The sequence below is a fragment of the Stenella coeruleoalba genome (assembly GCF_951394435.1).
Source record: "Stenella coeruleoalba genome assembly, chromosome: 20".
In the NCBI taxonomy this organism is placed as follows: Eukaryota; Metazoa; Chordata; class Mammalia; order Artiodactyla; family Delphinidae; genus Stenella; species Stenella coeruleoalba.
In genome coordinates, this window is record NC_137166.1 from 7,187,961 (window position 1) to 7,211,965 (window position 24,005).

The following is a 24,005-nucleotide window of genomic DNA, read 5'->3' on the forward strand; positions in this document are numbered from 1 at the left end:
CCTCTCCCTCTTCTTTTCTGTTTTGTATCTCCACCCCAGGAAGATATAGAGTCATATATAAATTTATTGGAAGTCACAAAATCCTTGTTTTTATTATTATTATGTGATGTCAATTTACAAACTCTCTCCTAGAAACTGCCGTAGACTTAAAACATCACTTTGAGAATTTCATAACGCTCTTTGAAAAAACTAGAAATAATGGGGAATATTGTAAGATTGGGCCTCCAGCGTTCAGATATAAATATCCATGCCTATCACATTCTTCCCCAGTTTTCTGTTTCTAGGGCAAAACATTCCCCCCGCCTCTGCCCCTGTTCTCTCATTTGTAAAAAGAAGAGGTTAAATAAGGTGATCTGAGGGCTTCCCTACCCCTGAGCACTTCTGGGCTAAACTGCTGAAACACACCAAAAAGTTAGGCAGAGACTCAGCTCTGGAGACACACATTCTGTTGAGTCCTAGAGGATAAAGTCCAGCCAACTCAATCAGTTTCATAGGATTTACAATATGCCTTCTGTGGGTGATGCAGTGCAAGTTCATTTTCCCTCCTATCACCTACCCTCTGGGCAAGCATTTATTTTCTGTTCTATTAAACTTAAACACAAGTGAAACAAAATCACTTTTTCTTTCTCTTGACAACACTGGAAAGACGTTTTATAAGAAAAAAGCTGTTGGCTAATAAAGAAGCTGGCATGATTCAAAGTTTTACATCCATGAAAGAGGTCTACGACTTTTAAAAAAGTGTAACAGAGCAAAGTCCTCTGCTGGTTGTATACTATCCTCTTCTAACTGGCTTCCCATTGCTGGAAAAGTCCGGTGTGTCTAAACGTCATAACAAACACCCCAGGTAATCAGTCCTGGTCCTCCTCCTCACGGGAGACGTTACTGAACGGGATCTGATATAACAGTGACACAGAAGACATCTAAGTGACTTTTCCTCCCCCGGGACGCAAAAGCTTGTCTCCAATAAAAGCAAGGAAACCTCCTCAAATAGGATGCAAGAGAATGTAATGCTCAAGGAGTCAAGCTTTACAGAAGCTCCAGGGAAATTCAGGGGCATTACTCACATGGTTTCAAATGATTCATGTCACCTCAACCTGGGTAGCTCTCAAGAGCAGAGGGGCGTGGGCTCAGCACTGCATTTGCCCACTGAGGCCCAACTAATGATGTCTGCTCCTGTGGGGAGCCTGTTTTACAAATGCCCCCTCCTCCGTTTTTTGTCTTCGTGAGCTCCTAAAAACCACACCAAAAAAGGATCTTTAGGGCACAGGAATTTCAGGGCAGTGACACTAGTCAGTATGTTACTACGACGGTGGATACATGTCATTATGCATCTGTCCAAACCCACAAAATATACACCAAGAGTGAACCCCAACGTAAACTATGGACCCTGGGGGATGGTGTTATCAATGGAGCATCATCAGCTGTAACAAAGGCTCCCCTCTGGTGGGCGATGCTGAGCATGGAGGAGGCTACACGTGTTCTGTTTGGCGTTTTGTTGACTATTTAAAAATATATATTTATTAAAATATATTTCTTTTTAAGTTCTCAAAGCTTCAGACCATCTTTCATCTAGCCCACGAGGTACTTGAGTGTAGACATTACAGCGTACAGCAGTGACTTTTCTCTCCGCGGGTCTATTCTTCCCTTTTCTTGAAAGTGACAAGGTTCACGTATCTGAAGAGCCCCGCCTAACTCTACCCGTGTAATGCGTTGGTTTGGCTGCTTATTGCATCTTCAGTCATTACCCCCTGTGGCTTACTCAGTATTTTAAATGGATGAGTCGTGTTTCCCTACCAGATCATTATGGGTGAGCAGTAAGTAATAAATAAAGAACATCTGTATTGAATAGTACTCAATGCAGTTCTTGGTTTTGCACAGAAGGAGGATCAGAATAAGAGGGGGGCATTAAGGCCATGAAGAGCTCCCTGACACCTAAAGCCATTAAAGTATCATCTTCCTGCAGGCAGCGCTGTCTGATGGGAGAAGCTCACTCTATTTGGAGGATAGGTCAAAGCCTTGCTAACAGTCCTGCTTCTCTGCCTTTAGTCGCTATCACTCTTCCCCCAAGAAAGGGAAACAGGTCCCAGCATATGCTGCCATCATCATGAAACCTGCCCCCCGGGTTCTGGTCTCTCCATCCACCCTCTGGTCACAGCAGCCTTCTTAAGGCACAGAAAGACTATGCCTGGGCCCTCTGCAGCCTGGCTGAGGAGCTGCAGTGGCCTCTGAACTCCAGGGAGCAAATGCTGGCTTCAGCTCAAAGTTTCCAGGAGCTGGGAATGCCATGAGAACAGCCAACAGAAGAAAAAGCTGGAAGTTCAATGTCTGGAAAGAGGGGCCCCAGCTCTCTCCAGCTCCCAGAGCCTGCACAGCTGTCACCAGCTAAGTCATGCTGAGATGTGGATAGGCTAGGTAGTAGCCCGCACCTGAGCCCAGGACCACGCCAAAGAAAATCCAGGTGTTGTAGGACATAATAGCCAGCATCATGAAGTAGCCGATGACCACCTGAGCAACATGAAGTAGAGACTGGCCGAAGGGACACAAGAACCACCTGAGGTGGGTTCTGCTGACTGCAGGGGACTCTGAGCTTGAAGAACTCTGGTCTGTCTCTTCGATGAGCTGCTGGCTGGTGGAGATGGACAGGCTCATCAGGGCCTGGTGGAGCAGCCTGGCTTTGCCAACCTTGATGCCTTCATACAACACAGCCAGGAGCAAGACGACCAACACCGAAAGGGCCATGCCTGCAGGACTGTGGACACTCCAGAAATCAAAGAGAAGCGGAAGTAGGCAGGAGGTATATGGGGAACCTCTATCTTCCTCTCAATTTTGCTGTGAACCTTAAACTGCTCTAAAAAAGACAATCTCTTTTTAAAATGTAACTTTTTAGTCCCAGTCAACTTTATGAAATATAAATGTGCAGGTAATATTTCCATCAACAGATGGATCCTCTCACGACAAGGCCTGCTTTTTGGTGGATGGGAATGCAGGAACCCATCTATCTCCCAGTTCCTGCCACCTAAGAATTCCACCTACACAGGAGAAAAGCATTTACACAGATGTCTGACACGTGACCAGGTGTCCCAGAGGGAGGTCCAAGGAGATCCCGAGGCACACGGCGGGATATGAGCTAGGTGCCACCGGCCAACCTCTAGGTAAGCTCCCCTTGCACAGCACCTCAGCCTACATAGGCTAACTAATCCTTGCAATGCTCCTCCCACAAGACCGAGCAAAGTCAGGAAGCAGTGAGCAGAGGAAACCACGAGAAAACACAGGCATGGTGCTGTGTGGCCCGTCTGGGAACTGCCACCAGCAGGACATTGGTTCACTCAGAGCAGGAGGTGCCAAAGAAAAAGTAGAAATGCGGACCAGAGCCGCAGTCCTCTATTATTCTAAGAGTCAAACTTTAGTATAAGAATAGCATTCTCATTAAGGTTCAAGACTGTTTCTTTCCCTTCATTATTTCCTTTAATTTCCTCTATTCATTTCTCTTTGCCTCCAATTCTTTTTTTTTTTTTGCGGTACGCAGGCCTCTCACTGTTGCGGTCTCTCCCGTTGCGGAGCACAGGTTCTGGACGCGCAGGCTCAGCAGCCATGGCTCACGGGCCCAGCCACTCCGCGGCATGTGGGATCTTCCCGGACCGGGGCACGAACCCGCACCCCCTGCATCGGCAGGCGGACTCTCAACCACTGCGCCACCAGGGAAGCCCTGCCTCCAATTCTTTTTACCCAGAGGGATTATGGTTTTTACTTATTTACCATCAACACTGTTTTCCTCATATAGATCCTGGAATGACTCATACTTTTACTGGATTTTAAGAGTAGCTCTGCTTCCCAGAAGCTTCTGAAGAGCTTTTATAGAAAAGCAGGTCCTAGACCAATTATGTCAGGTCCAAGACAACGTATATTTTAAACGTTTCCCAGCTTATTCTGATGTATTCCCTCCTGCCTGGAATATTCTCTCCACCTCCCACTTCCTTGATTAGTGGAAGGAAGACTTAATCCTTCACTGACTTCAGGTCTGGAATATTCTCTCCTGCCTGGAATATTCTCTCCACCTCCCACTTCCTTGATTAGTGGAAGGAAGACTTAATCCTTCACTGACTTCAGGTCTCTACTCCAGGAACACCTCCAAAGAGCGGCCCGGTACCTTGTTATCTAAAATAACAGCCCCTGGGCTTCCCTGGTGGCGCAGTGGTTAAGAATCTGCCTGCCAACACAGGGGACACGGGTTCGAGTCCTGGTCTGGGAAGATTCCACATGCAGTGGAACAACTAAGCCCGTGCACCACAACTACTGAGCCTGCGCTCTAGAGCCCACGAGCCCCAACTACTGAGCCCACATGCCACAACTACTGAAGTCCGCACGCCTAGAGCCCGTGCTCCGCAACAAGAGAAGCCACCGCAATGAGAAGCCCCTGCACCACAACGAAGAGTAGCCCCCGCTCGCCGCAACTAAAGCCTGTGCGTAGCAACTAAGACCCAAAGCAGCCAAAAACAAATTTTAAAAATAAATAAATTAATTAATTAAATAAAATAACATCCCCACTCCCCTCCCTGCTTTATTTTATTCCTAGAATTTACCACCATCTAATAGAAGGCATTTGTTTAATGTTTACATCCATGAAAACAGGGACTTTGTTTTGTTCACTGCTCTACCTCCATACCCCATAAAGTGTCCAATACTGAATGGGCACTTGAAAAATATCATGCACTTGATAACAGCACACAGCCAGGCGGGGGAACCAATGGATTTTAACGCTGCAATGATCAGTTACTGTTTCCATTTGGCTCCGAAACAAAATGAGCACAAGTGTTCAGAAGGGGCATCGTTCACCAGCTAAGCATCTGTACGCTCCCCTGTACAGCATCCGCTGGTTGGTCTGCACTGCTTTCCCCCAGCATCCGAGCCAGGGTGTGCTGTAGTCAGCATTCAAGAATTGAATGTTCAAATGTTCCACTATCCAGAGGCCCCTGACGCAATCATCTGCCTTTGTGCTGAGGCCCGAATGTAAACTGGCTGTAGGGGAGGCCTGTCGTCTGTGAATGTGTCTAACTGCCTGGCGCTCCATCCTGCCCTGCTTAGCTGCCTTCCCCTCACCATAACTGGGGCACTGCATGGGAAACTAGGAGCTACAGAGTGATGGAGAAGTGCAAAGGTTAGGAAAGGTTTCCAGAAAAGGAAAGGCTTGCTGTCCAGCTGTCAGCCCACCAAACCAGCCCCTGGTAATGAAGCCGAAGCAGAGCCACTTCACCATAGAGGATGCAGAGGCCACCGTCCTATCTGTCCCTGACCACCTCCCCGCTCCCTGATCACACAACACGTGAGGATTCACAAAAATGTTTTCCATCTTCCTCCTCTTATCACATCATCCACTCTGAAGATGAAGTACAGCGTTTCATATTTAGATCTGCTCTGAGTAACCACATCCTATGACATCACTATCTGGAAGAGATACGAAAACACAAAGTATATGCCTTCCAGTCATGTGATTTGAACAAAATAGAAATTTACCTCAGGGAAGGTGATGTTTTCTGAAAAGAGAACGTGGAAAGTGTGAATTACACCTCAAACAGGGACAGCTCAAGGAAACTGTGTAGACTGTGAGCCAGTGTTGGGGCGGGGTGGGGAGCGGACAGGGAGGGAGGGAGGGAGGTGGTATCCACGAAATATCACAGGGACAGTGGGTGTACACGACCACGGGTGACCTTAATTACTCCTGGCAGAAACGCAGCGATTGCCAGAGGGAAAGCTGTAAAGTGAGACCAAACCCATAAAAATGGTGACTCTGTTTTGCACAGCGAGTCCCTTCACTGCCGGGCACAGCATCCGGCACTGGGCACGGATTTAGAAACTGGATCTCAACCAGCCGGTGGTCCCCACCCTTGAGGAACTGACCAACTGTCACTTCTAACCATGGTCTTAATGTTAGTAAAATGAAATGTTACCAGTCATTTCTAGGAATTGGGGTTTTAACCCCCTCATCTGAAGCCTCTAGATAAAGTACCCTGTATGTTCCACAATAAGTCTTTGTCCCGACCTGCTGAAAGCCTGTTCCTCCCTCTACTGTCCCCATCGTGGTAAACGGTGCGATTTCCTACCCAGCTGCTTAAGCCTAAAATTTAGGAGCCCGACTAATACATACAGAAGGAATGATAGTTACAGAGCATAAGCGGATGCTAAAACTAGAAGGTTGATGGGGAATGCAATATTTACATAATCTCAAAGTCTCGCCCCATTAATTACATGTTAAGTACAAAGAGAAAAGGAGTGGATTAACCTGGCGGACATCATCTCTAACCATGTGATCAAATCAACACTACTGATGTTGGGACAAGCTGCCAACACGGACCCCTGATCAATGCACCAAGGAGGGTGCAGCATCGCTCATGTGCTGTTCTTGCCAAAAACGAGTAACCTCAATCGAATTGTAAAAAATCAAACAAACCCAAGTCGAGGGACCATGCAAAAGAATGTGGACTTCACCTTGAGGGAAATGGAGACACTCAGGAGGAGTTTCTTAAAAGTCTTTTCATTTTGAAATAATTTTAAACTCACAAAAAAGTTTTTAAGAATTGTAGGGTTCCTGTATACCCTTCATGAAGCATATCTACTGTTAATAAATCACATAGTCCTTAAAAAAATTTTTTTATTTTTAAAATAAAAAAATTTTTAATTAAAAAATTTTTATTAAAGTATAGTTGATTTACAATGCTGTGTTAGCTTCAGGTATACAGCAAAGTGTTTCAGTTATATATACATCTATTTTTTTTCAGATTCTTTTCCCTTACATGTCATTGCAAAATATTGAGTAGAGTTCCCTGTGTACTACATTAGGTCCTTGCTGGTTATCTATTTTATATATAGTAGTGTGGATATGTTAATCCCAAACTCCTAATATATCCCCCCTCCTTTCCCCTTTGGTAACCATAAGTTTGTTTTCTATGCCTGTGGGTCTATTTCTGTTTTGTAAATAAGTTCACTTGTATCTTTTTTTTTTTTTAAGATTCCACATATAAGCAACATCATTTGATCTTTGTCTTTCTCTGGTTACTTCACTTGGTATGTAATCTATATAATCTTAGTACAATGATCAAAACTAAGAAATAAAGACTGGTCAGTACTATTCAATAAACTATAGACTTTATTCAAATTTAACCAGTTTTCCCCCTAATGTCCTTTCTCCATTCTGGGACCCAATCCAGGGTTCCAAACTGCATTTAGTTGTTATGTCCCTAACCTGTGACAGTTCCTCAGTCTTTCTTCATCTTTAAAGACCTGACACTTTGGTGAGCACTGGTCAATTATTTTGTACAATGTCCCTGAACTTGGGTTTAATTTCTTATGATTAGACTGAGGCTGAGCATTTCTGGCAGGGATACTACCAAAGTGATGCTGTGCCCATCACATTGGGGAAAACATGATGTCAATATGCTATTAACCTTGGGCATGTTATTAACCATGTGTCAATGTGCTGACCTTAACCTTGGCCACTTGGTTAGGTGCTGTTAGGTTTCTCCACTCTAAGATACTATTTTTCCCTTTGTAATTAATAAATATATCAGAAGAGGTAATGTGAGAATATGCAAATATTCCTTTTCTCTTCAAACTCTTGTCCACTAATTTTAGTCTCCATTATTACTGTGGTGTTCAATGGATGATTTCCTATTCTCTTATTCCTTCTTCTACATTTATTAATTGAAATTCTTCTGTAAGAAAGAACTGTTTCTTCTCCACCATTAATTTATTTATCCATCCAACCATTTATTCATCCATAGACACATAGGTATTTCTTTATTCTACGGATTATAATCCAATGTTGTTGGTATTCATTTTCTTGCTCAAATCATTCCAGCTTTGGCCGTTGGGACTTCTTTCAGGCCAAGTCTGTGCTCTTTCTAAAAGCCTCTATCTTCTTTTGAGCACCTCTTTACCTTACTTTCTGGCACAAATGCTCCAGGCACATAGTATATTCTTCCTGCCCCAGCGCCTGAATCAGCCACATCCCCAAAGACACTGAAGTTTCGAACATTAACTAATTACATTCTAGAAACATCACTCTGGTGGCAGCTCTGGGAGACTGATGAACCAGCAGAGATCCTGCCACAACTCAGGAATTATGGAAGCTAGAGCACGAGTGCCGGCGATGGTAACGAAGAGACAGCTTCCAGGAGGGTAACAGAGAGGGTGGCGCCCTGAGGACTCCCCCGTTTCTCCTGGAGAGTCTGGTAATGAAGGACAACCTGCCTGGGGGCAGAGGGAGCTGGACCTGACTGGGTGAGGGGTGGCCGTGTAGCTGGCCATCGGATGTCCAGGCCTGGGGCTCAGAAGAGAGGGGGCAGCAGCACCTTTGGTGCTGATTTGATGAGATTGTTGTGGGGAGAGTACAGAGAGAAGACAGAACCTTGTGCCACATCACGTTTAGGGACAGATGAGGAAAGAACCAGAAAAGGAGACTGTGGGGGAAATGGGACAAAGGTGTCACAGAGGCCTGGAGAGCCTGAGCATCAAGAAAATGCCCTAGAGTGATAAACACAGCAGACAGGTCAAGTGCGAGAAGCACTTAAAAGTTTGAACTTGAGTCAGAAAGAGAAAGACAAATACTATATGATATGACTTATATGTGGAATCTAAAATATGACACAAATGAACTTCTCTATGAAACAGAAACAGACTCACAGACATAGAGAACAGACTTGTGGTTGCCAAGGGGGAGGGGACTGGGGGAGAGATGGATTGGGAATTTGGGGTTAGCAGATGTTAGCTTTTATATATAGAATGAATAACAACAACGTCCTACTGTACAGCACAGGGACTATACTTAATATCCTATGATAAACCATAACGGAAAAGAATATTTAAAAAAAGAATGTATATATATATATGTATAACTGAATCACTTTGCTGTATAGCAGAAATTAACACAAAATTGTAAATCCACTCTACTTCAATAAAAAAAAAGTTTTCACTTGATTTGGCCATTATATTTAGCAATTTTCGAAAGAACAGTTTTAATGGAGTGAGAAGTCACGAGCCTATGGGCAGAGTGAAGCAGGAGGTGAGACCAAGGACGAGATACACAGACTCTTCCTTCAAGAATCACTGGAGAAAAGTCAAGGAAATCGTGCACTTGTTAGAAGAGGAGGCAGAGTATGTTTGCTTTTAACAGACGTATTCATTCAACATTTGCACATCTCCTAAGTGCCGGTTGCTGGAAAGGACTTAACCATACTTTCATGCTCGGGAAAAGGAGCCAGAAAGGAAGGAAAAAAAAAAATTCTTTTTTAAGGAGAAGGAAGAGGATACACAACAGACCACCCAAGAAGAAAGAGATGAATACGGGGGGCGGAGGGGAGAGCAGGTGAGGGAGCCAGGGAGAATCAGCCTTGATGGCCAGCCTCTGCTCTCTGGAAGACCAGCATGCAAATCATGACCTGACATTTAAACTGCATTAAAGATGATCACCAGCGTTAGAGGTTTTATGTCCAAATTTTAAATACTCTAGATCACGGTTGACACACTACAACCGACAGCCTGTTTTTGTATGGCCCTTGAGCTAAAAATGGTTTTTATGTTTTAAAAGGTTGTTGTTAAAAATAAGAACAAAGAAGAGTATGTGACAGAGACCACATCTGGACTGGAAAGCCTAAAATATTTCTGACCCTTTAGAGAAAAAGTTTGCCAAACCCTCTGCTCTACATATTTTTACCATGGCAAACACACGACATTTCGAAATCCAGCCTAACGAAAGAGTAATAATATGCAAAATAGTAACAACTTTGAGAAACCACTTGCAAAAGGGACCAGGCAATGGTAATAAACCTGAGGGGAAAAAAAATAATCAGATACACACTGCCAGGGTCTTGATATGATAATCCAGTCTTCCTGGATAGTAATCTGGTTTCATATAATAAGAACAAATTTGTTTCTATCTTCAGAAACAGATATGCCTGGGACATAGTCCCCACAGTGGGTTTACCCACAAAAAATACAAAGAAAAAACAACCAAGAGTCTTTTTTTCCCCCCAATTTGTTTATAGTGGCTATTCAGAAGAAAAAAATAACTGCAAATTAAAATGTCAAAGAGGAATGATGAAGCAAATTATATGGTGCAGCAATATGACGTCATAACAAATAGCTATTAAAAGTGATTATGGGCATTACACTGAGATATAAGAGGGACACAACTTGACTTCAAATGAAAAGATGAACCAGAAATAATATGTACATATAGAATACAACTGTAACAATATATTATGTACCCTGGTCAGAACCAGAACTTAGGGTGACATAAATAATTGAACCCTCATGGGGTTTTCCATAAAACTTTTTGTATAAAAAATTCTTAAAATTTAAATCCAGTTCTTGTACATCTCAAAGTAAAGCAGTCAATAAAATTTACCTTTTAAAAGACAAGGTTTGAAAATGCATATTAAAATTTTAGGGTGAGTTCAAAGACGGGATCATGAGGCAGCAACTTGCGAAGCCAAAAATTCTTCTAGGATGAAACAAGCCTGATTCCTTGTTCTGGTCACACCCTGACTTTTTGGAAATAAAAGAAAGACATTCATGCCTCAACGTGTCAAATAGTTCCAGATGTTCTCCTCAGGTATGATTTTTCAGATGCTGTTTAAAAGAGGCTCCTCCTCTAACCTTAAGAGCCCATGGAGGGCTTCCCTGGTGGTGCAGTGGTTAAGAATCTGCCTGCCAATGCAGGGGACACGGGTTTGAGCCCTGGCCTGGGAAGATCCCACATGCCGCGGAGCAACTAAGCCTGTGCGTCACAACTACTGAGCCTGCGCTCTAGAGCCCACGAGCCACAACTACTGAGCTCGCGTGCTACAACTACGGAAGCCTGCGCACCTAGAAACCGTGCTCCGCAACGAGAAGCACCGCAATGAGAAGCCCAGGCACCGCAACGAAGAGTAGCCCCTGCTCGCCACAACCAGAGAAAGCCCATGTGCAGCAACGAAGACCCAACACAGCCAAAAATAAATAAGTAAGTAAATTTATATATATATTAAAAAAAGAGTCCATGGAAATATATAACCATCTCAAGAGTAAGCCCCTTTGATCTGGGGGGCATTCTTACAAGTCTTCTCTAATTAAAAACTGGTGGACCTGGGTCTTCTTTGCTGCAGTACACCCATGGCACTGAACACTACAGAAATTTCATACTGCAGAAGTAGGTCCATATTTCTACTCACTTTCTGTTCCCTCTTCCCAATGTAAAGAGTCAGAAGGAAGGTTTATGTCTTTTCAAAGGCAAAGTGGAACTCCTGAATAAATTCAAAAGAGAAGTAAGAATTTATTCTTGTCTTTGTATTCATCCTTTCTTTTCCTTTTCTTTTTTTTTTTTTTTGCGGTACGCAGGCCTCACGCTGTTGTGGCCTCTCCCGTTGCGGAGCACAGGCTCCGGACGCGCAGGCTCAGCGGCCATGGCTCACGGGCCCAGCCGCTCCGCGGCATGCGGGATCCTCCCGGACCGGGGCACAAACCCGCGTCCCCTGCATCGGCAGGCGGACCCTCAACCACTGCGCCACCAGGGAAGCCCTGTATTCATCCTTTCAAAGGAGTTCAAACCAAAGTGTTAAGTGATGGTTAAGAAGCTCTTTTTTTCTTTTTAAAAAAGGATAGTGGGACTAGGAAAACAAAACCAAAAATCAACTACAGCCTGAAACACACCCCCTTTCAGTTTTCTTTAATAAATGAGAGGCAGCTCAGGATGAGTTGCACTTCAGCATCTCACAATGATCTTTCTGCTTCTGGCGCCTTTTTAGTTTATAATCTACTGTTATAAACTTCTCTAAACAACCTGAAGCTGAAAATGCCTTCCAAAATGTTGTCAAGGGAATGAAAGCTTCTCTATTAATTCTTTAGTCATGTTGTGACAAAAGCTCTCTCACTGGAGCTACTACTTTTGAATAAAGAATTTGGACCCTTCTCCCAGGTCTCTTGGCACCAGAAGTGGACTTTGTTGAGCTTGACTGTGCCATGTGAAACAGGACAAAACTAAAGACTCTCTTCTGGTTAAAATCTGCTCTAAGATGGTTTCTTCTGCCCCTCTCCCCCAGTCCCCAGTACATATTCAGCTATACAGTAAAACGCCACAGCCAAAAGTTTCATCTTATTTGGAAGCAGTGTATACAGCATCCTGAACTCTGATCTTCTACTTCTTCATCAGTACTTAGACTGCAGCCAACTCAAGTCTCTTACCTACAGACTTTCCACTAATGGATTTAGTGCCTCTGACCCTAGAGATAAAGGACGCTTTGAAAGCACCCAGTCCATCTGTCTGTTCTATTTCTCCCCACTGAATAAAAGTCAGCGGGGCACTGACACGTGGTACACTGAAGGTACACGCCACACACTACAGAGAAGCCTGTAGGACAGAGGGATTATTTGGTAGAATTGGGAAAATGTTACAAAGGAAGGGATACCGGGTCCTGAAGGATGAACAGGAATTCCTCTGCCAGTAAAAAGCAGGAAGTCAAGAGAGGCAGAGGTGAGAAACACACACATTCGCAGGTAAGTGTCACACTCCATAGAACGTAATTAAGGGGTTTATAGGGCGATGCTACCTTGAATAGGACACATTGAAGACAGATGTTACCTTCACCACTTTTCTTAAGCAGCTGGCCTCAAAACCTCTTAGCTCTTCCCTCTCCCTCAGCCTAATTCCCACATCCATTAGCAGTCAATTGCTACTTCCTCTAATCCCGACCTCGGTCATTACTACTGACACGGTGCGGGACAGCACCACGGGGTGCTGACCTGAATCCGTAAGCAACTCTGGTCCCCGTCTCGGTCCTGTGAACAAACCACCTCCAAGTCACCTTCTTAAAGCAGAGCTCTGTTTCTATCACTAGTACTACTGGTGAAAGACTGAATAAAAATCTAAGAGATATGGGAACATATGTATATGTATAACTGATTCACTTTGTTATAAAGCAGAAACTAGCACACCACTGTAAAGCAATTATACTCTAGTAAAGACGTTAAAAAAAAAAAAAAGAAAAATCTAAGCGAACTAGCCTGGCACTCGGGAATGCCGTCCTGACCTGCCCGTCCACCAGCACTTGCCCCCATCCTTAGCCAAGGCTCCAGTCCAGCCCGGGGAAGTATACTTACTACCCTGGGTGCATACAAGCCCCCGCACTCAAACCTTTGTTCACCTGAACCCTTCTCCTTGCCCCCCTCTTCCCCTACCCGCCCACCCACCCACCTCCAACTCCTCCCCGAGGCCGTGTTCAATTCTGTTTACAAAACCTTACGGGATCACGCAAGGGGTCCTTCCTCCTCGGAACTCCTATGGCTAGAAGTGTCTGTGCAATTAAAAGAGCCTTGGTTCTGCATTTTGTGCCTCCACAACTAAGCTGTAAACTCTGAGGACAGATCCTGTACTCCAGAGTCTTTTACAGCTGTCCTTATACCCACAGTAAGTGATGATAAGCACTGGTCACTGGGGATACTGAGGAAGTGACCCTGGGCTCTCCTGGGTCTTTCCCTTTTCTCACCAACAAGTCTTATTGCTAATCTCCCTACTACAGCCACTTCACTCCAAGTCCACGGACCCACCCTAGCCCAGGGCACCCTCATTTCCTGTCAGAACCATTGCAGTGCCCTCCTAAATGACTCCCATCAATGCCTAACCTAAAGCCTTATAATAAAACCTAAACTCTCTTGCATGGAATAACCCATGTCAGAAAAAATTCTGAGGTCCCTTTCCCACACCCGCCACCTCCCCAGCTGGCTCCCCACACACAGCCCCTCTGGGAGACGTTCCCGCGAAAGTTTAATCTTGCTGGGGAGCAAGCAGTGCACGTGCCAACCTGAACTCAGGACTACGAGGCCCTGCTACCCCTCTAGTCTGGCTTCCTGCCACACTACCTGCCGCTCATCATCTCCTCACGCTGCTGTTCTCCGCCCCCCTGGCTGTGCCAGTCTGATTCTGTCTCCAGAGCGCAGCACTTCTGCTCCCGGTGCCCTGCCCCTCCGCCCCCAGCTCTGCTCACACTGAAGCTCTCCTCCAGATCTCAGGTGAAGCGGCACTTCCTCAGAGCAGTGTTCCTCTCACCCATCCACGGCGGCAACCACGTCCATCCCTCACGTCTCTCTGTAATGAGGCCTCTTCATTGTCTGCCTCCCCAGCTGGAGTCCGCAGATGCCGGAGCCTTGAAAGCCCAGAGCACGGCAGCACCACACATAAACGCTCAAGAAAAGTTTAATGAATGAACGAGCATTTAGGAAACCTTGGCCAAGGATCTATGCTCGCTACTTAAAAACAGCTGTTTCTGGAATCCGCCTGCCAATGCAGGGGACATGTGTTCGAGCCCTGGTCTGGGAAGATACCACATGTTGCGGAGCAGCTTAGCCCGTGCGCCACAACTACTGAGCCTGCACTCTAGAGCCCGTGCGCCACAACTACTGAGCCTGCACTCTAGAGCCCGTGAGCCACAACTACTGAAGCCTGCGCGCCTAGAGCCTGTGCTCCACAAGAGAAGCCAGCGCAATGAGAAGCCCTCACACTGCAACGAAGAGTAGCCTCCGCTCACCGCAACTAGAGAAAGCCCACGCATAGCAACGAAGACCCAAGCAGCCAAAAATAAATAAATAATTCTATTTTAAAAAGTTGTTTCTGTACATGTGATTAATTGTAGTTACTAACATAGTAGCGAATGATCAGATGAGTCATTTAAGTATACTCTTTTTTTTTTTTTTTTTTTTGCGGTACGCGGGCCTCTCACTGTTGTGGCCTCTCCCGTTGCGGAGCACAGGCTCTGGACGCGCCGGCTCAGCGGCCATGGCTCACGGGCGCAGCCGCTCCACGGCATGTGGGATCTTCCCAGACCTGGGCACAAACCCGTGTCCCCTACATCGGCAGGCAGACTCTCAACCACTGCACCGCCAGGGAAGCCCTAAGTATACTCTTTATTTTATTTTAACATGTTTACTGGAGTATAATTGCTTTACAATGTTGTGTTAGTTTCTGCTGTATAACAAAGTGAATCAGCTATACATATATCCCCATATCCCCTCCCTCTTGAGCCTCCCTCCCACCCATCTAGGTGGTCACAAAGCACCGAGCTGACCTCCCTGTGCTATGCGGCTGCTTCCCACTAGCTCTCTATTTTACGTTTGGTAGTGTATATATGTCCATGACACTCTCTCTTTGTCCCAGCTTACCCTTCCCCCTCCCCGTGTCCTCAAGTCCATTCTCTACGTCTGCAACTTTATGCCTGTCCTGCCACTAGGTTCATCAGAACCATTTTTTTTAGATTCCATATATATGTGGTAGCATACTGTATTTGTTTTTCTCTTTCTGACTTACTTCACTCTGTATGACAGACTCTAGGTCCACCTCACTGCAAATAACTCAATTTCGTTTCTTCTTAAGGCTGAGTAATATTCCGTTGTATGTATGTGCCACATCTTAATTATACTTTTTAGAGCAGACTTTCAGAAGTGACTACTCCAAAAATGAAGTCAATCTCTTCTTTTCCCATTCTTTTTTTTTTTTTTTTTTTGTGGTTCGCAGGCCTCTCACTGTTGTGGCCTCTCCCGTTGCGGGACACAGGCTCCAGACGTGCAGGCTCAGTGGCCATGGCTCACGGGCCCAGCTGCTCTGCGGCATGTGGGTTCTTCCTGGACCGGGGCACGAACCCATGTCCCCTGCATCGGCAGGCGGACTCTCAACCACTGCGCCACCAGGGAAGCCCTCTTTTCCCATTCTTAAAATTCTGGTACTACCACACTACACAGTACAGTAGTGAAAAATTAAGTGAACGTCAAAGATAATTTAAAAACTGTTAGCTTTATGTTTCTTTCCTTTACTGGCCACACAGGTGGAAAAAATAAGTTGAGTGATTTTGATCTCCACGTGCTCAGTCTTAGTTTTGACAGTGTTTGTGCGAGATCATTGAATATACACTCAAATGGCAGCCAGCACACAAGAAAGACAATGGAGCCTGGGAAGGTGTAACACTCCGCAAACCATGAAATACAAACTCCTGCCCGTCTCCCCCCAGCACCCAGCTGTTGCTGATACCCAGTGTCTCCTGTGTATTTGTTGAAGGAATGATTAATCCTAATTAGTCAACACTAGTTATGTAAGGTCCCTTGACAGGGAACTCCGTCATGAATTAATACATGACACATTTCAACATTATGACAATGCTAATTCTTGAACTGTACTTTATTATTGGTGAGCACAATCCCACAAGCATATGGGTTAAGGTGGTGATGACATTTCTAAAGAATGTACCAGCAGCGTGACAATAGTGCACATTTTTCATAGTTCCCTTTCCTATCAATAGGAAAACAGACAGTAAGGAAAGGGAACAGAGCACCTATTCTTCTCCTGTTCCATTGCAGGAGGTGAGAGAAATGAGAATTTTGCTCCCTCTCGGCCAGCAACAGGGATTCTCCCTTTTGGGCAAGGAACAAAGTTGGTAGCTCTGCTCATACAAGCAGCAGTGTTAAGAAGTCAGGCAGGAAAATAAACAAACCAACCAACCAACAACACCTGAAAGAAGTCTCTAATCTGCGAGGTAAATCTGAACTTCCCATACCAGCTTTAGCACAGGAGGAAAAGCTGGACGGAGGTGGGAAACTCTTCCCTTGACTAACCAAATGGAATATTCAAGAAAACCCTGGGTTCTGCTGGCCTCCAATTCTATCCCTGAAGCAGAAGTGGGCTCCAGCGAGGAAAGAATAGAAATCAGTGATCAATGACCTTTCTTTCTAAGGATTCCCATGGCTTTTCTCAATTCCACCTTTCTCACACTGCCGGCCACTCCCAGTGAATGTGATCTAAGTGTCAGAAGAGACTCATCCCAACCTCAAACCCTAAATATGCAGTTTCCTCCAATTCAGGGACGGACTCACATAAACAATTTCAGTGACAAAAGTCTGAAAATATTTTGAACTCAACAGTACTAGACAATTTACAATTATTCAGAGGCATAGGCAACTGGTTAATGATGAATGCGAATATGACTATCAAACTATGTTTTACAATATTTCTACTCATCTTACCGTGTTAACATAAAAATCACAAGTGTCAAATGGTCTTTAAAAATGCTCCTAAAAAGATAACAAAATACTTCGTAGTTGAGAGAATCACAAAATACCTATGAACAAAGATGTACATTTAAGGTTCTGTATCCATTAGCACATTAACTCTAAACAGAAAAATGAAGGACACTGTATTGGTCTATATCCCATTATAACAGTCTGTTTTTAAAAACCAGTCTTCCCCCCTTCCACCTGATATGTGCTGCCTCCCAAAGCTTTACTGCCTGAAGGCTAACTGTTTTATCTAACAAAATACTTCACCAAGATCTCATTTTTCCCTAAGCATTCTATTTTTCTAAAACTCTCTGAAAAGAAGAAAATAATTATAATTTACTCCCACAGAGAAATGGAAGCAGCAAACACGAGACATTAGATCATTGTGTGGTGAAGATATTCTTTGGCAACACTTAGGAAAACGACTTCAGTCTCTGCTCTTCTGAGCATGGGGGTCAAGAACTCCACCTGAGTGACAGAGGACGTTTAGATGGACACACGACCTTTACCCTCCATAGAGCTACAGCTGCCATCTTTGATCTCCTTCCTTCTTTGGACTCATCGGGTCTTAGGAGGCAGAGGACCCATGGGAAGCACTCAAATTCAAGGCTGCAGCCCTAACCTGCCAACTGTCACACCCACACCCCCGCACCTCCACCCTTAACCTAGGATTCCCACTTTAAAATTATGCATTTATATTATAGCTCTAGTGCACAAAATGATAGATTTGTATCCTTCTGAAGGATGAATCCAAACAACTCCTTATTTGTCCTAATTATGTTTTCTTTATGGATTATAGATTTTAAGCCTCACTTTGATATCATGAGACAGACCGACTAACAGTGTAAACAACGGATAAGGCGGTTTTGTAATCTGGATGCTCAGTCTCTATTACCCAAATGTAAATCCAAGGAACCAACCTTTCTATGTGGAAAAGCACTTTGCTTGACTCTCTAAATTATATAATGAAAATTACTTTAAGAACACTGAAGAGGACTTGCAGAGGAAAATACACACTGCAAGAAGAGGTAAAAGTCAGAGGGCACAGGTAAAAGGGGAGAACTGACCAGCTGGTGCTCAGTGGAGCTAGGATTTACTTCTATCACATTACTATCACTCAAAATGACAACCCTCAGGAAAGTTCTACAATAAATCTAAACATTCAACACTTCACTTTATGTTAGATTCACTAGTCTAACAAGAATTTTATTGATTTGTTTCATTGTTTGAAACCTTCCGAGAACCTGTCCAGAATTAGAGCATTCACTGCTACTAAGAGTGGCAACCGCCGCCTTGTACAAATAAACACATATATTTCACCTGAAATAAGTAATCTATGTTAAACTTAGAGCTCCAATTCACAAGCTCTTAGTTTCCTTAAGAAGCCCAGAGAAAATACTTCTTTGATCTTCTGAAAGAGAACATACTTTAATATTGGTTTTGAAAAACTCACGTTAAGAAAAGGGTTTAATCAAATATGACTGCAAGTACTAAAGAGAAGGAGGGGGAGGGGGAGGGGGAAAGGGAAGGGAAGCAGGGGGAGGGGAGGGAAAGGGGGAAAGGGAAGGGGAGGAGGGGGAGGGGAGGGAAAGGGGAAAGGGAAGGGGAGGAGGGGGAGGGGAGGGAAAGGGGGAAAGGGAAGGGGAGGAGGCGGGCAGGAAGAGGAGGAGAAAGATGGAGTCGATCATTTTGAACCATGGGACTGTAAGCCCTTCAGGACAGATTTCATCTTTTTAAGCAGTTGTAAGGGATGCCTTATAGTAGGTGGATAAAAACAAACAAGCCTAGATCCATCAAAAGATATTCAGGCCTAATGTATTTCCCATCACCATCAGAGGATAGCAAGCGGTAGGTACGGCTGATTTGATTTAAAGACTGCTCAGGATTCAGCAACAGTCTCAGACCGGGAGCTTCTAGCTGAACCCTTGAGAACTAAGAAACTTAACAGGTTACAATCGCTATACAAAACCCTTATGACAATCACTCATGAGCTGCTATATACACAGGTGACTATGAACTCAGAGCATAAGTGAAAGAAAAGGGGCTTGGGGGCTGACAGCTTGCTCTGCACATAGCAGACAACACTAGTGGACTTTACTGCTCATAAATACAGGGCAGATTTCAAGTACCTAAAGAAAGGATGATAATTTCTGCATCACCATGAAACTTGGACTCCTACAGAGATCACAACCATCTCCTTAAGAAGTTTCATCAGCATCATCTATGAGTCAAATTTTAGATTTAAATGGCAAAACAGGCTCATCAATAACTAGGCCTTGGAAAGCATCCAGATTAACAGCATAAAATAAATGCTTGTTACAAAACAACTCTACAGGGTTGGATTTATACCCAACCACGTCCTGTGTGACAGGGCAAAGGAAAGGCTTCAACATCAATGGGCAACAAAACTTTACATGATACAGTAAAGCCGTAAGAACAGAGACAGACCCCCTCCCCACAACACAGACACGACAAGAGGACCGAAAACAGCACGGAGCCCAATCAACCTCACTTCACAGATGAGCAGACTAAGGCCCAGAAAAGTTGTCCAAGATGATCCAGGCTGGATTCTAGGCCCAATGCCTCCACTCCACCCCCACTAGACCAGCTTTCTCTCAAAAAACAAGGGCAAAAACTGCCATTCTTATTGTTGGCTAACTCATCAAAGGATCCCAAAATCCTGGGAATCTCTCTTTCCTTTACTCTCCAGGACTAAAAGCTAAACGAACTCACGTTCCAACAGATTCCCTAGAAAAAACAAAATTCCCAAAAGTGGATACGGGACTGGAACCTGTACAGAGCCACTATAATGCCACTGCAGAATCACACAGCAATTCATTGCCAAATCCTTTCACATACATTACCCCCGAAGAACCACAGCTCACGAAAGAGAGGAGTCTGAACTCCACATCAGATCAAGGGAATTGTGCCAGAATGAGAAGAGCCTCAGACATGAAGCAAAGCAAACTTTGCAATATTCAAGAGAAAAGGAAATTTCCTATAAGCCTCAGGGAACCTTTCCCAGAAGGTCTCAGGGTTGCTGAGAAAGGAAAGGGTTGCTGTGGGTCGTTGTTATAAGCTATGAATTCAATGTCATCATTCTTAAAGGTCGTCAGCTACATTTAGATTTTGTTTTCCCAACAAACCAAAGGAAAAATGTCATTCAGGATCATGAGAAAATGCTGGGCAGACGGCATGCTGGGAAAGTAGCTTCCCACTTACTGGGGTGAGTGATGAACTATGGAAGCTCCTGCCTGTCCTCCCTGCAGCATTTGAATCTTAGGCTGCGTGACACATACCCTACATAATCTTCTTTCAGGTTATCACTGGGGTTTTGTGGCCGAACTTGGGTTTTTTCTGGCTTTTTCCTTTTATACTGAAAGTGTTTCTAAGGCAGTATGATTGCTAAGACGACCCGGAGGAAAAACAAATGTTAAACCAAAGATAAAGCACAGGAAAAGAGTAAACCAGTAAGGCTAAAAGACTTCTATATTTAGTAGAAAGTATGCCAAATGAGTTGTTTTAATTCCTAGTGCAACAGTGCTGGATTGGTTCCCTTGGTTGATGATACAGAAGCAATATATAACATTGTTTCTAAACTGCACAACTTCAGACCCCTATGACAGTTACTAAAACCAGGCTGACTGAAGACATTAAACAAAACTCAGAGTTTTATAAAACTTCAGAGACTACCAAACTTTTGAACTCCCAATCCCTATATTAATGATATCACAGACCTAAATGCTTCAGCTTCCCAAGGGAAAATGAGAAACATCAAGTTCTAGAACATACAGACTCATTTTGTTTCAACAGAATTCTTTAAGTTCCATTCAAACAAAACAAAGATGTTATAAAAGCCCAACATCATTGGTGTCAAAAATTAAAGTTTGTTTCTAAGCAGTAACACAAATTAGTCACATTACTTTGAAGTAGCCTTGAGATTGATAATTTTAAAAGAAACCCAAGAACAAATATACCACTTCAACAGTCAAATAAAGTTACAGCAATTAGTCACTGAAAAAACACATATTGACTAATTCATATTTATCTGTAAAATGTCAAAAATATCTGCCCTGCCTACTGGACAAGATGGTTGAAAATGAAAATCAAAGTGAGACAGCATGTGAAAGTACTTAATAAGCACGTAAATCATAACATATTCTGTAAACTCTACCGCTTACTGACTTGTAAAGAATAGTTACATGTGAGTAATGCTGTAGCTTGGTATGGTAAACGAGTAGGAGACTAGGTGTCATTAACCTACGGTCTAATCCTAGTTCAACCATTAAGTGCTAATAACCTCACTGTAATACAGATCGCTAATGCCCACCGAGCACCACTTCTTCATCTGGAAAGTAACAGAATTGGATTAGAGGGGTCTGAAGTCCCTTTAGGCTCTGCTACTACGATTAGTAATATTTCACATCTAAATTACTGCTAGCGGGACTTCCCTGGTGGTCCAGAGGTAAAGAATCCGCCTTACAATGCAGGGGACACGGGTTCGAGCCCTGGTCGGGGGAACTAAGATCCCACATGCCGCAGGGCAACCAAGCCCGCGCGCCAGCCAAGCCCACACGCCACAACTACTGAGCTCGCGCGTCTCAACTAGAGAGCCCACATGCCCTGGAGGCTGCACGCCACTAGGGAGAGAAAAACCCGCAGGCCACAACTAGAGAGAAGCCCGTGCACCGCAACGAAGAGCCCACACCGCAACAAAGAGCCCACGCCGCAACGAAAGATCCCACGTGCCAAAATGAAAGATCCCGTGTACCCCAACAAAGATCCCGCGTGCCGCAATTAAGACCCACGCAGCCAAGAATAAAATAAATAAATAAATAATAAATCTTAAAAAAAAACTAAAAATAGATAAAAAAAATACTGCTAGTCTAAATAACATTTCACATTACTAAATATTCTCGTACGTGCCACCACGTCACAAGCGGATGCCCCACCTTTCCTAATTCAGCAGATATAGCAGTGATACCACTACCTTTGGAAACCTGTGTGCAGACCTGTGAGCGGCTCAAAGCACTATTACCTGCTTCTTCACAGTGTGGGTCAAAGATTAAATGAGATGAAGACGCATTTTATCCCTCATTTATCAGACTAGTGAGCTGAAGCCAAGATGAAGTCATCTATGGACAACTCGCAGAAGAGTGAAAGCTGGGAGCAGAAAGCAGGTGCAGGGCTCTTCTCAATCAGGGACAACTGAGCATCTGAAATGGAAACGCACCAGGGCCGGTCGTCTCATGTCCAGTCTTCTGTGGCATAAAGGAAGGCAGTCCCTGCTTCAGCCCATCTGCTAACCACTAGGCACTGGTCTTTCTGTGTGCCAGGGATACGGTAATGAACGAAAGGAAAGTCCCTGGCCTCTTGGAGCTTACACTGTGGGTGGGGAAGATCCACAAAGTAAATGAATAAAATATAGGGTATATTATAGTGGCAAGTGCTATGGAGAAAAATGAACCACGGAAAGGGAATAGAGAGCATGTATTTGGTGATTTGCAATTTTCTTTTAAGCCAGCTGGATGTCACTTACAAAACTACACTAATACATCTAAAGTAGTTTTCCTAACCATTTCCCCAAACAGGGAATACTTTGGATACAGGGAAGACGCTGGCTTGCTGATGCCAATTTTATATTGACTGCTCAAAGCTCTGAACTGCCAGCTATGAGATATCTGTCATGTTGGCAATCTAAATCCACACTAATGACAACTCACCCCAACCGCACCTTTAAATCCACAAAGAAAGAGTGCAAGTGGATTTAAGAGAGCCAGGAGGAGCCAGAAGTTACCAGAGCGCTTGAACTGCTTCTGACTTAGCACAAATGTCTGCCAATGCAAAGGTTAAAATGCAGTTTGTGTGCCGAGTTCTGCTAGGACAATGCACTAAGAATGCAGCGCACATCATTTTGCCTTTTCTGACCTGTCAATTATAGTGACATTCTCTACTATTAGTCTATATTTAACCAGCTTACTAGGCAGTTTCTCCAGCTTCTAGCATTTTTTTTTTTTTTATTGAAAGAGTAACCCAGTTTGCAAGAAAGTTGCTGTAACATAACAGCCCTCTCAAGATGTGACACACTTGTATGAGCACTGTCCTATCAACCTTTAATTCACCTCGTTAGCTGAGCTGGCAAACCAGGTTAAGCTTTGTTTTAAATGCTTTCTGTAAGTCGCTAAAATCTCATGGTCCTCGGGCTGTAACAGCATCCTGAGAATTACAGTAAGTCTTTTAAAATGTGCTACAGCTTACTTTAACGTCTATAACGCACTACCCTCTCTTTAAAAGGAGTTCCCACAAAGGGTGGAAAGTCACTTTTGCGAAGAACTTGGGGCTGGGGGGGAGGGGGTGTCGGATCGTCCATCCTAAGAAAAAGATCCGACAGGGTTTTCCCTCTGCCAACACCCGGAGAGGAGGTATTTGTTTGGCTTCTCCGCGGGAGGGACGCTCCCTGGCCGCTTTCGCGGCGCTGGGCCCGGCCCACTATGTGTCGATTTGGAGGCGAACGGCCGGCAAACTTCACCAGGGATCCGCGGGCTGGGCCGGGGCGAGGAGGCAGCTCTTCCCGGGCGCCGCCCAAGCCCTGCTCGCGGTCGCGGGGCCGGGTCCGGCCCAGGACGGCGTCTGGGGGCCTCCGGGGTTCTGAGGCCCCGGCCAGGGCCGGGCGGTGGGAACTCGAGGAGGGAGGGCGGGGGGACTGAGGTCCGGGGTCAACTCCAGGGGGAGTGGGGTCCTGTGGGGGGCACGGGCCCGGCCCGGCCGAAGCCATAGGAGCTGTCCTGCGGGGAGGCAACGAGTGGGGCCCGGCCGGGGTGTCTGCCGGGAGGGACACCGCGCTAAGCGGTGACCAGAGGGACCCCGGCAGCTGGGGGGTGGGGACCAGGGGCTCCGGGGACACGCCCGCCTCGCCCCGCCCCCGGGCTCCGGGCAGC

General features: G+C 44.8%; 2 protein-coding genes across 2 annotated transcripts in view; both read right to left on the reverse strand.

Annotated features, from left to right (window-relative positions):
- The window catches only part of GAN (gigaxonin), a 61,968-nt gene that overhangs the window by 37,610 nt on the left and 353 nt on the right, over positions 1–24,005 (reverse strand). The window lies entirely within an intron of this gene.
- Positions 1,557–23,842, reverse strand: LOC307179076 (protein SLC31A2-like; the record flags this gene model as incomplete). The annotated part of the gene is made up of 2 exons (XM_079907849.1): positions 1,557–2,817; positions 23,558–23,842. 2 exons carry the CDS (start codon positions 23,840–23,842, stop codon positions 2,383–2,385), a joined length of 720 nt encoding a protein of 239 aa, XP_079763975.1. The 3' UTR covers positions 1,557–2,382.